This window comes from Gorilla gorilla, chromosome 9 (assembly GCF_029281585.2).
Source record: "Gorilla gorilla gorilla isolate KB3781 chromosome 9, NHGRI_mGorGor1-v2.1_pri, whole genome shotgun sequence".
In the NCBI taxonomy this organism is placed as follows: domain Eukaryota; kingdom Metazoa; phylum Chordata; class Mammalia; order Primates; family Hominidae; genus Gorilla; species Gorilla gorilla.
Genome location: NC_073233.2, coordinates 11,684,731 through 11,700,236, shown reverse-complemented (window position 1 = coordinate 11,700,236; position 15,506 = coordinate 11,684,731). Strand labels below are relative to the sequence as shown.

The 15,506-nt window shown below is 39.7% G+C and overlaps 1 protein-coding gene and 1 pseudogene across 1 annotated transcript; both read right to left on the bottom strand.

Annotated features, from left to right (window-relative positions):
- Positions 1 to 2,655: 2,655 nt before the first annotated feature.
- LOC101123683 (transmembrane protein 258-like) lies at positions 2,656 to 2,958 on the bottom strand (annotated as a pseudogene).
- A 10,095-nt stretch (positions 2,959 to 13,053) lies between these two features.
- On the bottom strand, positions 13,054 to 13,993 carry OR51B6 (olfactory receptor family 51 subfamily B member 6). The gene is given in 2 exon segments (XM_019036169.4): positions 13,054 to 13,254; positions 13,256 to 13,993. Coding segments are annotated over 2 exon segments (939 nt in total).
- Between the last annotated feature and the right edge of the window lie 1,513 nt (positions 13,994 to 15,506).

The window sequence follows — 15,506 nt, the reverse complement described above, 5'->3', positions numbered from 1 at the left end:
TGCTGACTGGCAGACCAGAATTGGGTTACCTTTTCCTTTTTATCTAAATGCATCTCTTCACGGCGATTTCTACAGTATGCTTGATCTTGTCTCTCATCCCATATTTGGTTACTTGTTGCCATGCCGGGACCAGCCATGCACTGGTTTGCCTTTGGCATCAGTGTATGCTCTATACCCATGTTTTCCACAGCTGGCAAACACCAGTGGTATTCTAATATCACTGTTCTCACCACCAGCCCTTCTGGTTCACTAGATGTTTCCATGGAGTCCTGATATAATAGAGAACTTATTTTAAACACAGTTGCCAGCCCTATACTCTGAATGTCTACAGAACTCACCAGACAAAGAAGAAAAGTTATTTAGCAGTTGTGATAAGCTACCACTTGAATTCAAGGTTATTACAAGCATGATTATTGACACACTTGGTTTTATTGAGTGTCCCTTATTTGCCCAAGATTCATTGCTGTGACAAGAATGACAAGAAGAAGCAGTTGCTTGAGAAATCCCCTTGTAGCCTTCTGTTATGTAATTTTTTTCCCTCTCTCTCTGCTTCTCCTTGTGTATCCACCATAGAAGCTACAATGATTAAAAATTATTTACTAAAATCATTTAATAAAACTATATTAAGTGGAAATTCACCAATAGAAACTTAGGAAAGGTAACAAAGTCCTGTGAGGTTGGCTTCAGCATATCCAGAACACATGCTCAGGAAGGAAGAGGGTGGGGGGACCCTGTAAACAAGGGACTTTGATCATTCACTTTGAAGAGTCTTCTGTCATATGCTGGATGGGCAAACAGCTTAGAGGGCTGCCTTAGAGTGCACAAAATCAGAGATATCCAGAGATGCACATGAAGATGGAGTGAGAAGAGGAATAGAGAGACACATAAATACCTCTCACGCTTAGTTTGTTTTTTCATTTAATACAGAATATTTTTTAAGCTCCTACTCTCTTCAAAGCACTGTGCTTAAAGCTGGCACGTAGTTGAATTTATAGTCCAGCAAGGAGACTGACCATTGAGAATTACAAATATGGCAGGAATTTCTAAACAGAAAGATGTGCAGCTCTCATATCCTGTCACAGAAATGACACATCACATAGCTCCTAAACTGCATCATAGCCTTACCATGACCTCCTGTTTCTACATTTGGCTTGCCTCCATATCCCCCCAAATTCCAATGTTTTTGTGAAGTCAAGATTGGTAGTCAAGGTCGAGGGAAAGTGCACAGATCAAAAGCTCATCTAACTATGTCAAACTTTGTCACAGCTAGATGAGCTTTTTGAACTTAAAGTTTGTCAAAATTTAGGAAAATATTTTGCCCTTAGGTGGTCGCTTGTTGAGCCCTGAAAATTTTACTCTTTCTTTAGTGTTGAGATACCTCTTCCTTTATTGAATCTGTAATCGACCTTATTGCAACCATGGAGAATGAGATAGTACTTGGCTCAGAGGTCCACATCACATAATATGTGGGTGAATCTATCACTACACTGTTGTGAAGCCCTGTTCTCCAGCCCAGGCATTCTTCCATTCCTAACACAAGCTTCTCCTCCTTTACAGAAATGGGTCTGAGTTGCCTATTTTTATACCTGCCATGTCATGCTGAGTGAGGGCTGGGGTTTGCAAAGAGAGAAGACAGCTAGGGAACATAATTGCTATGGTAATTGCTTTCTATTGTACACTAAAGATAGTCTGGATGTATTGCATATGGTCCCTAGTTTTTTAATAGAATCCTCATGAAAATGCTACTTTCCCGCTTTCCAATAACAGAATGATGGAAAGACCTTCACAAGTCCAAACACAAGCAAATGGCCAAATGGCAGAGTTGTTCTTTTTCTGTGTCACATAAGATTCCAGACGATATAATCTTAGTAGTATCTATGAGAAAAATCTACCTCAATATATCTTCTTTCTGCATTCACACTCAAAAACTTGGTATCTGTGCTTGGTTTAATAAAAGTAGTGAGTGTACCTCATGGAGCTGAGTGGTGGTGATGTGTGTTTATGATTGTGTGTGTGGTGCTTTTGTGTGAGAGAGAGTGTGTGTGTATGTGTGTCAAGAGGTTAAGGGCTTAAAGGAACAATTAATTGGTGATTAGGATCATGTACTCAACACCATAGCTTGAAGTAAAAAAAAAACAACAAAAAAAACTGTAATTCCAAGACTGCTGCATCATGACTTGAAAAACGATGTCTGTCCACTCACCAGTGTGTGTGTGTGTGTGTGTGTGCGCGTGTGTGTGTGTGTGTGCGCGTGTGTGTGTGTGAGGGGTTGGGTTCGTTGTGGGGAAACACTTGGGATCCTGTATTGATGAAAAATGGTTTCTCCAGACTAATCATTCTGTTCGTAAAACTTTGAGTTTTGAAGACACTCAGGGTCTCTCTCTTCCCTTAAGCTTTCTCTCATGGAGGAATGCCACCCAGACATCTGCTTAGCACATTTTACAACACTTGCATTTCCTTGGGCTCCTTTTCCTTCTTGTTTTCAACCTTCATGCCCCAATCCCTGCCTAACTTCTATTATTTCTTTTTTTTTTTTAATGCCATACACCTGCCTTTATTATAAGCAACAGGCAGGACACTTCCAGCAATAGAAAAAAAACTTAATTTACAAAAGCAGGGATTCAGTGAAGCCACCTGGTTGTTACTCTTGGGCACTCATATGTAGATGCCAACCCAGAGCATCAGGAAGAGGACTTCAAAGCCCATGAAGAGTGAGGCCACCAAGGAGATACTCTTTATAGATATCACGAGTGTACTTGGTAGAGGTGACCTCGTAAACAAAGAACCAGGTGGTGAAGAACATGCTGATGGCCAAAAGCACTACAATCAGATGGGGGAAGACAGCTGGGTTGACTGGGCTGTTGTATCTGCTCATGGCCTTGAGCTCCATTTTGCCCCAGCAGGCTAAGCCACCACTCTGCCACCAGAAGACTTCTGTTATTTCTTATCTTTTGCTTTCCTGACTTCATCTCTGCTCTCTGACTAGGTAATTATATCTAACAATGTTATCTGTTCTGATTCATAGTATCCAGTAGACCTGATTTAATCATCACATTCTCATTATAAGGCTCAACAACTAATGTTCACAATTTTCCAAAGCCATAGACTGATCATCTGACCTACAAATACACTAAATTCCTGACCATCTTCGTAGTTGATTATGGCTCTGAATGGCTTTTTGCCCAAAGCATCCAGCACCATTTTCATCTGGGTAGTTTCCCCTGCTGGTAAAAATAGTAAACACTTTTCCTTATCTACTCCCATCCCCCGACAGAAACACGGGATCCACTATCACTCTCTCTCTGGGTGTGGTTGAGATCTTCAAAATCTGCAGTGCTGATAGCTCAGCATGGAATGAAGTGAACCAACAAGCTCTCTCTGACTTTGGTTTATAAGGATTTGCATACATTTTCTGATGGATACCAGGCTCATTTCTGGGAATATGCAGCAATTTAAAGCATTGTGCCTCATGTCAAAGTCTGCTTTACTCAATCTGACACTAATCTATTTGGTAAGTTTTTCTTTCTGTTAGTCTATACCCTTGTCATTGCAGTGTCCCCCATCCTCACTCTAATTTCATCTTTTTTGGGAGTAAGTACTTGGTAGAACACATAGAGGCAAAGAGGAAGCTAGTTTATGCAGCCTGAAGTGAGCAACAAAGGAAATAGATAATCCAAACCAGAGTCTGGAACTACACCAGAGATATCATTCTGTATTCCCGTGGATTTTCAACTTGATTTTTTCCTAACTAGATCTCTCTGCTAGGGAATGAAAAAGGAGATCTAGGATTTTCCCTCTTCTAGGAATTTGCAAAAGAGATTATTCAGAAGCCAAGTTCTAAAGATTTTAGGGAGTCTTTGGGATGATACATTCTTATACCCCATCACATCTCGACTGATATATTACTGCATTTCCCTCTCTGCAATCTCTAATAAGCCAACTGTCTACTGCCCACTCTGCCCTGCCATGCCCCCTATTGCCTACGCTGAGCCTGTAGGCCAAGACACACTGGAGTCCTTTACCGACCTGTTCATAAGTCTGTTCATGGTTGCCACAGATGTGACTATGAACCCCTAAGCCTGGTCAAGATATTGGATCCAACACCACCTTTTTAGATTATATTCAGAAGCCAAGCTGCAAAGAAAATTAGTTTCAGAAACTCCTCCATATGGCCCACTCCTCTCTCCTGCCTCCTTCTTTATTCTCCCAGCCTGAGGGATTCGGAACTTTGGAACAGGAGTCGCTAAGGTTTCTTCCTGCATCTAGGTTAGGGAATTAGCCACATCTCCAGAAATAAGATTTATTTTAAGCATCACATAGGGGTAGAAAAGAAAATGTAGGCAGGATGGCCTTTTTGCAGCAGATTTTATTTATTTATTTCTTTTATTATTATACTTTAAGTTTTACGGTACATGTGCACAACGTGCAGGTTTGTTACATATGTATACATGTGCCACGTTGGTGTGCTGCACCCATTAACTCATCACTTAGCATTAGGTATATCTCCTAATGCTATCCCTTCCCCCTACCCCGACCCCAACAACAGTCCCCGGTGTGTGATGTTCCCCTTCCTGTGTCCATGTGTTCTCATTGTTCAATTCCCACCTATGAGTGAGAACATGTGGTGTTTGGTTTTTGTCCTTGTGATAGTTTGCTGAGAATGATGGTTTCCAGTTTCATCCATGTCCCTACAAAGGACATGAACTCTTCATTTTTTATGGCTGCATAGTATTCCATGGTGTATATGTGCCACATTTTCTTAATCCAGTCTATCATTGTTGGACATTTGGGTTGGTTCCAAGTCTTTGCTATTGTGAATAGTGCTGCAATAAACATATATGTGCATGTGTCTTTATAGCAGCATGTTTTATAATCCTTTGGGTATTCACCCAGTAATGGGATGACTGGGTCCAATGGTATTTCTAGTTCTAGATCCCTGAGGAATCGCTACACTAACTTCCGCAATGGTTGAACTAGTTTACAGTCCCACCAACAGTGTAAAAGTGTTCCTATTTCTGCACATCCTCTCCAGCACCTGTTGTTTCCTCACTTTTTAATGATCGCCATTCTAACTGGTGTGAGATGGTATCTCATTGTAGTTTTGATTTGCATTTCTCTGATGGCCAGTGATGATGAGCATTTTTTCATGTGTCTTTTGGCTGCATAAATGTCTTCTTTTGAGAAGTGTCTGTTCATATCCTTTGCCCACTTTTTGGTGGGGTTGTTTTTTTCTTGTAAATTTGTTTGAGTTCATTGTAGATTCTGGATATTAGCCCTTTGTCAGATGAGTAGGTTGCGAAAATGTTCTCCCATTCTGTAGGTTGCCTGTTCACTCTGATGGTAGTTTCTTTTGCTGTGCAGAAGCTCTAGTTTAATTAGATCCCATTTGTCAATTTTGGCTTTTGTTGCCATTGCTTTTGGTGTCTTAGACACGAAGTCCTTGTCCATGCCTATGTCCTGAATGGTATTGCCTACGTTTTCTTCCAGAGTTTTTATGGTTTTAAGTCTAACATTTAAGTCTGTAATCCATCTTGAATTAATTTTTGTATAAGGTGTAAGGAAGGGATCCAGTTTCAGCTTTCTGCATATGGTTAGCCAGTTTTCCCAGCACCATTTATTAAATAGGGAATCCTTTCCCCATTGCTTGTTTTTGTCAGGTTTGTCAAAGATCAGATGGTTGTAGATACGCAGCATTATTTCTGAGGCCTCTGTTCTGTTCCATTGGTCTATATCTCTGTTTTGGTACCAGTACCATGCATTTTGGTTACTGTAGCCTTGTAGTATAGTTTGAAGTCAGGTAGCATGATGCCTCCAGCTTTGTTCTTTTGGCTTAGGATGACTTGTCAATGTGGGCTCTTTTTTGGTTCCATATGAACTTTAAAGTAGTTTTTCCCAATTCTGTGAAGAAAGTCATTGTTAGCTTGATGGGGATGGCATTGAATCTATAAATTACCTTGGGCAGTATGGCCATTTTCATGATATTGATTCTTCCTACCCATGAGCATGGAATGTTCTTCCATTTGTTTTTATCTTCTTTTATTTCATTGAGCAGTGGTTTGTAGTTCTCCTTGAAGAGGTCCTTCACCTCTCTTGTAAGTTGGATTCCTAGGTATTTTATTCTCTGTGAAGCAATTGTGAATGGGAGTTCCCTCATGATTTGGCTCTCTGTTTGTCTGTTATTGGTGTATACGAATGCTTGTAATTTTTGCACATTGATTTTGTATCCTGAGACTTTGCTGAAGTTGCCTATTAGTTTAAGGAGATTTTGGGCTTACACAATGGCGTTTTCTAGATATACAATCATGTCATCTGCAAACAGGGACAATTTGACTTCCTCTTTTCCTAATTGAATGCCCTTTATTTCCTTCTCCTGCCTGATTGCCCTGGCCAGAACTTCCAACACTGTGTTGAATAGGAGTGGTGAGAGAGGGCATCCCTGTCTTGTGCCAGTTTTCAAAGGGAATGCTTCCAGTTTTTGTCCATTCAGTATGATATTGGCTGTGGGTTTGTCATAGATGGCTCTTATTATTTTGAGATATGTCCCATCAATACCTAATTTATTGAGAGTTTTTAGCATGAAGGGTTGTTGAATTTTGTCAAAGGCCTTTTCTGTATCTATTGAGATAATCGTGTGGTTTTTGTCTTTGGTTCTGTTTATATGCTACATTACATTTATTGATTTGCGTATGTTGAACCAGCCTTGCATCCCAGGGATGAAGCCCACTTGATCATGGTGGATAAGCTTTTGGATGTGTTGCTGGATTTGGTTTGCGAGTATTTTATTCAGGATTTTTGCATTGATGTTCATCAGGGATATTGGTCTAAAATTCTCTTTTTTGGTTGTGTCTCTGCCAGGCTTTGGTATCAGGATGATGGTGGCCTCATAAAATGGGTTAGGGAGGATTCCCTCTTTTTCTATTGATTGGAATAGTTTCAGAAGTAATGGTACCAGCTCCTCCGTGTACCTCTGTTAGAATTTGGTTGTGACTCCATCTGGTCCTGGACTGTTTTTGGTTGGTAAGCTATTAATTATTGCCTCAATTTCAGAGCCTGTTATTGGTCTATTCAGAGATTCAACTTCTTCCTGGTTTAGTCTTGGGATAGTGTATGTGTCAAGGAATTTATCCATTTCTTCTAGATTTTCTAGTTTATTTGTGTAGAAGTGTTTATAGTATTCTCTGATGGTAGTTTGTATTTCTGTGGGATCGGTGGTGATATCCCCTTTATCATTTTTTATTGCGTCTATTTGATTCTTCTCTCTTTTCTTCTTTATTAGTCTTGCTAGCGGTCTATCAATTTTGTTGAATCTTTTCGAAAAACCAGCTTCTGGATTCATTGATTTTTTGAAGGGTTGTTTTGTGTCTCTATTTCCTTCAGTTCTGCTGTAATCTTAGTTATTTCTTGCCTTCTGCTAGCTTTTGAATGTGTTTGCTCTTGGTTCTCTAGTTCTTTTAATTGTGATGTTAGGGTGTCAATTTTAGATCTTTCCTGCTTTCTCTTGTGGGCATTTTGTGCTATAAATTTCCCTCTACACACTGCTTTGAATGTGTCCCAGAGATTCTGGTATGTTGTGTCTTTGTTCTCTTTGGTTTCAAAGAACATTTTTATTTCTGCCTTCATTTTGTTATGTACCCAGTAGTCATTCAGGAGCAGTTTGTTCAGTTTCCATGTAGTTGGGTGGTTTTGAGTGAGTTTCTTAATCCTGAGTTCTAGTTTGATTGCACTGTGATCTGAGAGACAGTTTGTTATAATTTCTGTTCTTTACATTTGCTGAGGAGTGCTTTACTTCCAACTATGTGGTCAGTTTTGGAATAGGTATGGTGTGGTGCTGAAAAGAATGTATATTCTGTTGATTTGTGGTGGAGAGTTCTGTAGATGTCTATTAGGTCCGCTTGGTGCAGAGCTGTGTTGAATTCCTGGATATCCTTGTTAACTTTCTGTCTTGTTGATCTGTCTAATGTTGACAGTGGGGTGTTAAAGTATCCCATTATTATTGTGTGGGAGTCTAAGTCTCTTTGTAGGTCATTAAGGACTTGCTTTATGAATCTGGGTCCTCCTGTATTGGGTGCATATATATTTAGGATAGTTAGTTCTTCTTGTTGAATTGATCCCTTTACCATTATGTAATGGTCTTCTTTGTCTCTTTTGATCTTTGTTGGTTTAAAGTCTGTTTTATCAGAGACTAAGATTGCAACACCTGCGTTTTTTTGTTTTCCGTTTGCTTGGTAGATCTTCCTCCATCCCTTTATTTTGAGCCTATGTGTGTCTCTGCACGTGAGATGGGTTTCCTGAATACAGCACAACAATGGGTCTTGACTCTTTATCCAATTTGCCAGTCTGTGTCTTTTAATTGGAGCATTTAGCCCATTTACATTAAGGCTAATATCGTTATGTGTGAATTTGATCCTGTCATTATGATGTTAGCTGGTTATTTTGCTCGTTAGTTGATGCAGTTTCTTCCTAGCCTCAATGGTCTTTACAATTTGGCATGTTTTTCAGTGGCTGGTACTGGTTGTTCCTTTCCATGTTTAGTGCTTCCTTCAGGAGCTCTTTTAGGGCAGGCCTGGTGATGACAAAATCTCTCAGCATTTGCTTGTCTGTAAAGTATTTTATTTCTCCTTCACTTATGAAGCTTAGTTTGGCTGGGTATGAAATTCTGGGTTGAAAATTCTTTTCTTTAAGAATGTTGAATATTGGCCCCCACTCTCTTCTGGCTTTTAGAGTTTCTGCTGAGAGATCTGCTGTCAGTCTGATGGGCTTCCCTTTGTGGGTAACCCGACCTTTCTCTCTGGCTGCCCTTAACATTTTTTCCTTCATTTCAACTTTGGTGAATCTGACAATTATGTGTCTTGGAGTTGCTCTTCTTGAGGAGTATCTTTGTGGTGTTCTCTGTATTTCCTGAATCTGAATGTTGGCCTGCCTTGCTAGATTGGGGAAGTTCTCCTGGATAATATCCTGCAGAGTGTTTTCCAACTTGGTTCCATTCTCCCCGTCACTTTCAGGTACACCAGACATAGATTTGGTCTTTTCACATAGTCCCATATTTCTTGGAGGCTTTGTTCATTTCTTTTTATTCTTATTTCTCTAAACTTCCCTTCTTGCTTCATTTCATTCATTTGATCTTCCATCACTGATACCCTTTCTTCCAGTTGATCAAATCAGCTACTGAGGCTTGTGCATTCGTCACGTAGTTCTCATGCCTTGGTTTTCAGCTCCATCAGGTCCTTTAAGGACTTCTCTGCATTGGTTATTCTAGTTAGCCATTCATCTAATTTTTTTCAAGGTTTTAAACTTTTTTGCCATGGGTTCGAGCTTCCTCCTTTAGCTCAGAGTAGTTTGATCGTCTGAAGCCTTCTTCTCTCAACTTGTCAAAGTCATTCTCAGTCCAGCTTTGTTCCGTTGCTCGTGAGGAGCTGCATTCCTTTGGAGGAGGAGATGCACTCTGATTTTTAGAGTTTCCAGTTTTTCTGCTCTGTTTTTTCCCCATCTTTGTGGTTTTATCTACCTTTGGTCTTTGATGATGGTGACTTACATAAGGGGTTTTGGTGTGGATGTCCTTTCTATTTGTTAGTTTTCCTTCTAACAGGACCCTCAGCTTGCAGCAGATTTTTAAAAGAACTTCCAGGACCTTGTCTCTATATTGAAGCATATGTCACTATAGGCATCAGAGCAGGGCATTACATTGATCCTTTAAGAAAATTTTGCTACCCTATAGCCCTTGACCCTACTTTTTTTTTTTTTAATTTTTAAAGGTAATTGTAAGAGATTTCCCAAGGTTTATTTGAAATGACACACCACTGAAAACATAACTTTTACAGATGATTTGTGGATACAGTACACATCACCTATCTTACTTTAGGACAGTCTGTGAAGATGATATTTTTCCTGCTGCAGTTCCTTTGTCAAGTGACTTTAGACAGAGATAGGACTGCAAGGGTGACTCAGGTCATGCTGGCATAGGAGAAGCAGGTGCTAGTGTTTCACTTGAACTAGTTGTTGGGCTGGGGTGGAATGAAAGCTCCCTAGGCCATGAGGACATCTTTGCAATGTGGAGAGGACCCAAATCAGTGGGTGTTGCTCTTTGAATGTTGAAGGCCTTATCAGCATACTGGTCACCCAGTTTCATCATCACTTCATACTGTTTGTACCAAAGCACCACAGTTTCCTTATGAAACTTAGCTTCAAGGCTGGAGATGTTTTTGAAAGTATTAATATAAAATCCAATTCGTCTTGACTATAATAATGGTAACTTTTCTTGTAAGTCAACATTAAACTCTTCAAACCTTCTCTATGCTTTCTGAAATTCTACTTCTGCCTTAGACAGAGGCTTCTATCCTTCCTCCTGAAGCTCTGTTGAGCCCGATGGAGGTGGGCAGGCACTGTCATAGTCCACCAGCTTCCTGCTGCACTTGGTGATGTGATTCTTCAAGTCAGGAAATTGGTCCAGGTAGTTTTCCAGTGTTAGCAAGGATGCATCCATGAGTTTTTTGTGGATATCCTCCCAGAGCACATCACCTTTCTCACCAACCATTTTCACACCTTCCTGCCCAGACCAATCCAGCGCACAGAATTCACGCAGTGACTCAGCTTCGTCAAGGTCTCTTGAATGCCTTTGATTGCTTCTAAACATCCTCAGAGGTCTCTCAGGTTTGGTACCCTCTGCTTCTTGTGGCTTGAAGTTCTGGACATATTCTTCAAACTGTTTGTCTTTTGTCTTAGCAGCTTTCCGTGGCTTCTGGAGGACGTTTTCCTGTGAGTGGCTGAGTCTCTTCCAGGCATTCTTGGCAAAGATGCCCTCTTGATGTTGGCCAGGGCTGCAGGTCCAGGACCTGGGAGGAGCTGAGCGCTCATTGTGGCTGGTGGCATGGAGGGGCGGGAGGAAGAGGGGAGGATCATGAGGAGGGGTGAGGTCTTTGACCCTACTGTTGATATGTTGTTCTGGGACCATCGGGAGCCCAGAGCTCTGCTCTGTTTCACGGGACTCCACAAAGAGAAACTGCAAGTCCCAGTCTTTCACCTCTCTTGGACTTTTTATCTTGTCTCTTCATCACATCTCGTCAGTATAAGGAAGAACAGAAAGGGAGGAGAGAAACTCAGGGTTGTCAGTCAAATGTGTCCATTTACAGAATTTATAAAATGTATTGTCATCCTAGTTATCTTTATACTAGCCTGCTATGGCAGGTTTCAGGATCACTGGACCTAGAGGGTGAGTCAAGAAAGATTTTCTTTGATGTGGCTTAGATCCCCCTGAATTCATTCCCAAAAGCCCAAGGGAAGAAAGAACAGGATTAAGTATACATTGCCAATATCTTGGAAGACAATACAGAGAACAATAACAAACAGACAGAAGAACTAACGGACACACAGAAAGACATGGGTCACTTTAAATTTTATTTTTTCATTTTAATGAAAAATTATATTTTGTTAAAAATGGTCTATGTGAGAAGTTCTGTAATACAGTAGGGAATAAGAACTATGTTATATTTACCATCCTCGAGCACGCAGTCAAGAAGCTACAAAAGAGAAAGGCAAATTTCACACATACTACAGACAGACACACAGCCAAGTTGAGTAAAACAAACAAAATCTTTTGGTCTAATCAGATAAAGATCATTTACTAGCCTGGAAACTATTGTAAAGGTATTATTTTATTTTTGTTTTCTCCGTGTTATTTATACATCCCAAGAATCCTAAAAAATCCCCATCTTTCTGTGATGAAGAGTAGGTGGGCAACCATGGATCACTGAGTGTCAGTATGACAGAGGCCAGAGATGAGGGGCATCCAGCTGACTGGTCACTGGGTGGCCCCTTGTGTAGTCCAAGCACATCATACCCTGTATTTTGGTCAAAAGAATATCTTTTAAAATTAATTTAAAACTTATCATTTGAGTCATGGATACTGGCTCTTCACCTGACCATAGCACCACAAACCCCCTCTTCTCATGCCTAGACTCTGAAAAGAATCAATTTTGAAAAGTATTTGGAGCCAGAAAAGGCCATTTTATCTTCTAGTTATGAGCATTGCCTCCATCCTCTCCCTTCCTCCCTACTCTCCACATATGACCAACTGTTCGTTTTTCAACTCTGCTATTTTGCACATGCCAGACACCCCTATCTAGTCTTACCTCTGATGTTCCCCTAAACCAGACCTCTCATACCACTTTATGAAAATGCATCTCTCTGTTCAGTAGTAACTGGAATTAACTATCAAGACAATGGTCATCTGAATTAGAAATTATATCTCTGTTTTCAAATTATTATCAATATTATTTGATAAATGTTAACCAAAGTTTTAACTGAACACATTTCTCATAGAGATACTTTCCCTAGACTCATCATTTTGAATTGAGGGAAATGGTTTACTCTCATTGAAGAAAGTCTCATTTCTTCACGTGCAATTTTCTAGAAACAGCAGCCAGCTCCATATATGCAAGAGAACTGGATGTATGTCTGAGGCCAAAAATGCCTTATTCCTATGTATAACAGGACTAATATATGCAGGCCATATGGAGAGCAATGGGCATTGACTGAAATACGGGTGACCCAAATCATAGACCCAAGAATTATATATATAATTGGTTCATATATATATATTATTTATATAATATATAAACACACACACATACACACACTATTACATATTAAATAAATATTAAGTATATATAATAGTGTATATTATATGTATTAAATATATATAATAGTGTGTGGGTATGTATCTGTGTGTGTGTATATGTATGTGTGTAAGTATGTATGTATGTATATGGTGCCAGCCATAAGCTAATCAAACAATGTGAGTTAAATTACCTGAGAAAACAATATCATTTGAGCACTGAGATATGTACTTAGTGTTGTACATATATCTTATACAAATCAGCAATAGACAGGCAGGGTAAAATAATGTTCTAAGTAGCAGAGGGATTGATTGATTTCCACTGAAATGCTCAGGGATTGATTAGTTCTCATTGAAATGACTTTCCCTAGTTACTTATGCCAGCAACATTGTCACCCTGTCCAGGTCCCCTGAATTATTTCTCGGAGACCAGTGAAACAATGTCATGCTCTAGAGTGAGGCAGAGAGAATAAGTGAAGTATGCCACTCTGAATCTGCTTAGTTTTAATGCTATAGATAAATGGGTTCATAAAAGGTGGGAAAAGGAAGTGGATGTAGCTCATTGTGATGTGAATGACATGAGGAACATGCTTTCCAAACCTTTGAATAAATGTCAGACAAACTACAGTGACATAGAAGACCAGGAATGCAGCAGATATGAGAGACACATGTGTTGAGGGCCTTGGCCCTTTCTCCTCCAGAACCAATGCCCATGATAGTCTTGAGAATCAAAATGTAGGAGAAAAAGATGATGAGAAAGTCCAACAAGACCATTGCAAATAAAACTACAACTGGATAGTGACAGTTGAAGGTGATGTCAGCACAGGCTAGCTTCATGACATCTTGGTGTAGACAGAAAGCATGGGAGAGTACATGGGATCGACCGTAGGGAAACCAGTGTAGGCGAACAACTATTGGCATAATGGACAGACCAGCCCTTGTCAATACCCCCACACCAATCTTCATTTCCTGGGTGTTGGTCAGGATAGAGGTATATCTTAAGGGGTTGCGGATGGCAATGAAACGGTCATAAGCCATGGCAAGCAAGACACCTGACTCCATGACAGAAAGAGTATGGATAAAATAGGCCTGAGAGAAGCAGGCTCCATGGCCAATCTCCCTGTGATCTAACCACAGAACACCTAGCACTGTGGGCATTGTGGTCAATGTCACTCCGAGGTCTGTAGCTGCCAACATAGCTAAGAAATAGTACATGGGCTCATGGAGGTTATGATCATTCCTGATGAGAAAGAGAAGAGTGCCATTGCCAAGAAGTATGGAGATGTAGGCTGCCAATAATGGGATGAATATCCAGTGACGTGCCTTCTCCCTGCCTGGGAAGCCAGTAAGCTGGAAGGTGGAAGCAGACTTATTGAGCCCCATTGCCAGCTTTGCAAAGAGGAAAATATTTACTCCAGGTAAAGCAATAGTAATCAGTTGTATAAAAGTTGCTCATTGAGAATTCTACCTGTTCATAAGATGTTCACCAGTCCTGACTTTCAGTGACAGCAAGGATGATAATTTAGTCATTCCTGGGAGATCCTAGGTATGGGAAAATAGAATGTATAAAGAAGATATTATTTAGGGTTTACTCTATGTAAGATTATTGGATACTACATTGGGGATACAGCTATTCATGCAGAATAAACATTGTTGAATTCATTGTAAATCATATAACCCAGAAAATAAAAACAAAATGAAAGAAGAAATCACTATATTTGAATAGTGCTGTAATGGCCTGAAACTTATAGGTCACTTTTCATGGTGCTCTTCATCCTGACTGGTGGTATTATAGGGTGGATGTAAAGGTTTCCCAGGCTATGTGAGATCTAAAAGATCAGTAGAAAAATGGTTCTAAGCACTATCGGAAAAGCAGATATAAAGATTATATGGAAAAACAAATACACAAGTAAGAAATATATGAGCAAATACAATAAAATAGTAAATTTCAGAGATTGACTTTTCTTCAATATGCCTGGAGGGAAAATTCAATTGATGAAGCTCCAGAGACTTTTGGGTAGTTAGAAAATGACGTAAGAGTGACTTACCTGTGTGTGTTTCCAAAGCACATAGATCTCTATGTTGCCCAGCTTTATAACCCTAGTTATTGATATGCTGCTTCAAAGAATTCAAATTTTCATAATATAAATTGAAGAATAAGCAGTAGAATGTGGATTTGATGATAAGCATTTGAAGGCACTAATAATAGCACCAAACTACTGTTGCATATCACCTACTTGGTGATGCAAAAATAAAAATTGGTAATTTAGGCAAGATCAAGGAGAATTTTTTTTTTAAACTATGGAATGTGATGGGATTTGACAAAAGTGAGAAGGCTCTGTGACTCATTAGAATTCTAAGATTTCAGCTGGTGCAGGCAGCCAACCTCTGAGAATACATAAATTGTGTGTTGGTGGCATGAGCCAGAGAAAATAGGCCCACCTTCTCTTATGGTTGGTTTGGACCATACATCTCATATACTGTTGAAAGAGAGCATATTGATGTAAATTTATGCACGATTTGCAAGACCTCTTTCTGTCCATGAAAAGAATGCATCCAAGATTACTGGACTTTCAGAAGAATTTGTTGAAGTTTCAGCTCTGCTCTTTCTAACAATAATGATCTTGGGAAAGTAATTTAATCTTGAGATTTGGTTACATAACCTGTAAACACTACTAGTGATTTCTGTCTTCTCAGTCATTCTCTTGACACAAAGTACGGGGAAATGTTTTGTAAAGAGTGGATAATTTTTTTTCTTTTTGAGTTTTTGTTATTGTTTCAGAGAAGCACCTCTTTTCTCTTTCTCTAGTGAGTACATGTCAGGATTATTCACCCAGAGGTGTGTAAATGATTTCCTTTTTTTTCTGTGGAAGCCTTGGGAACAGATATAAGATGA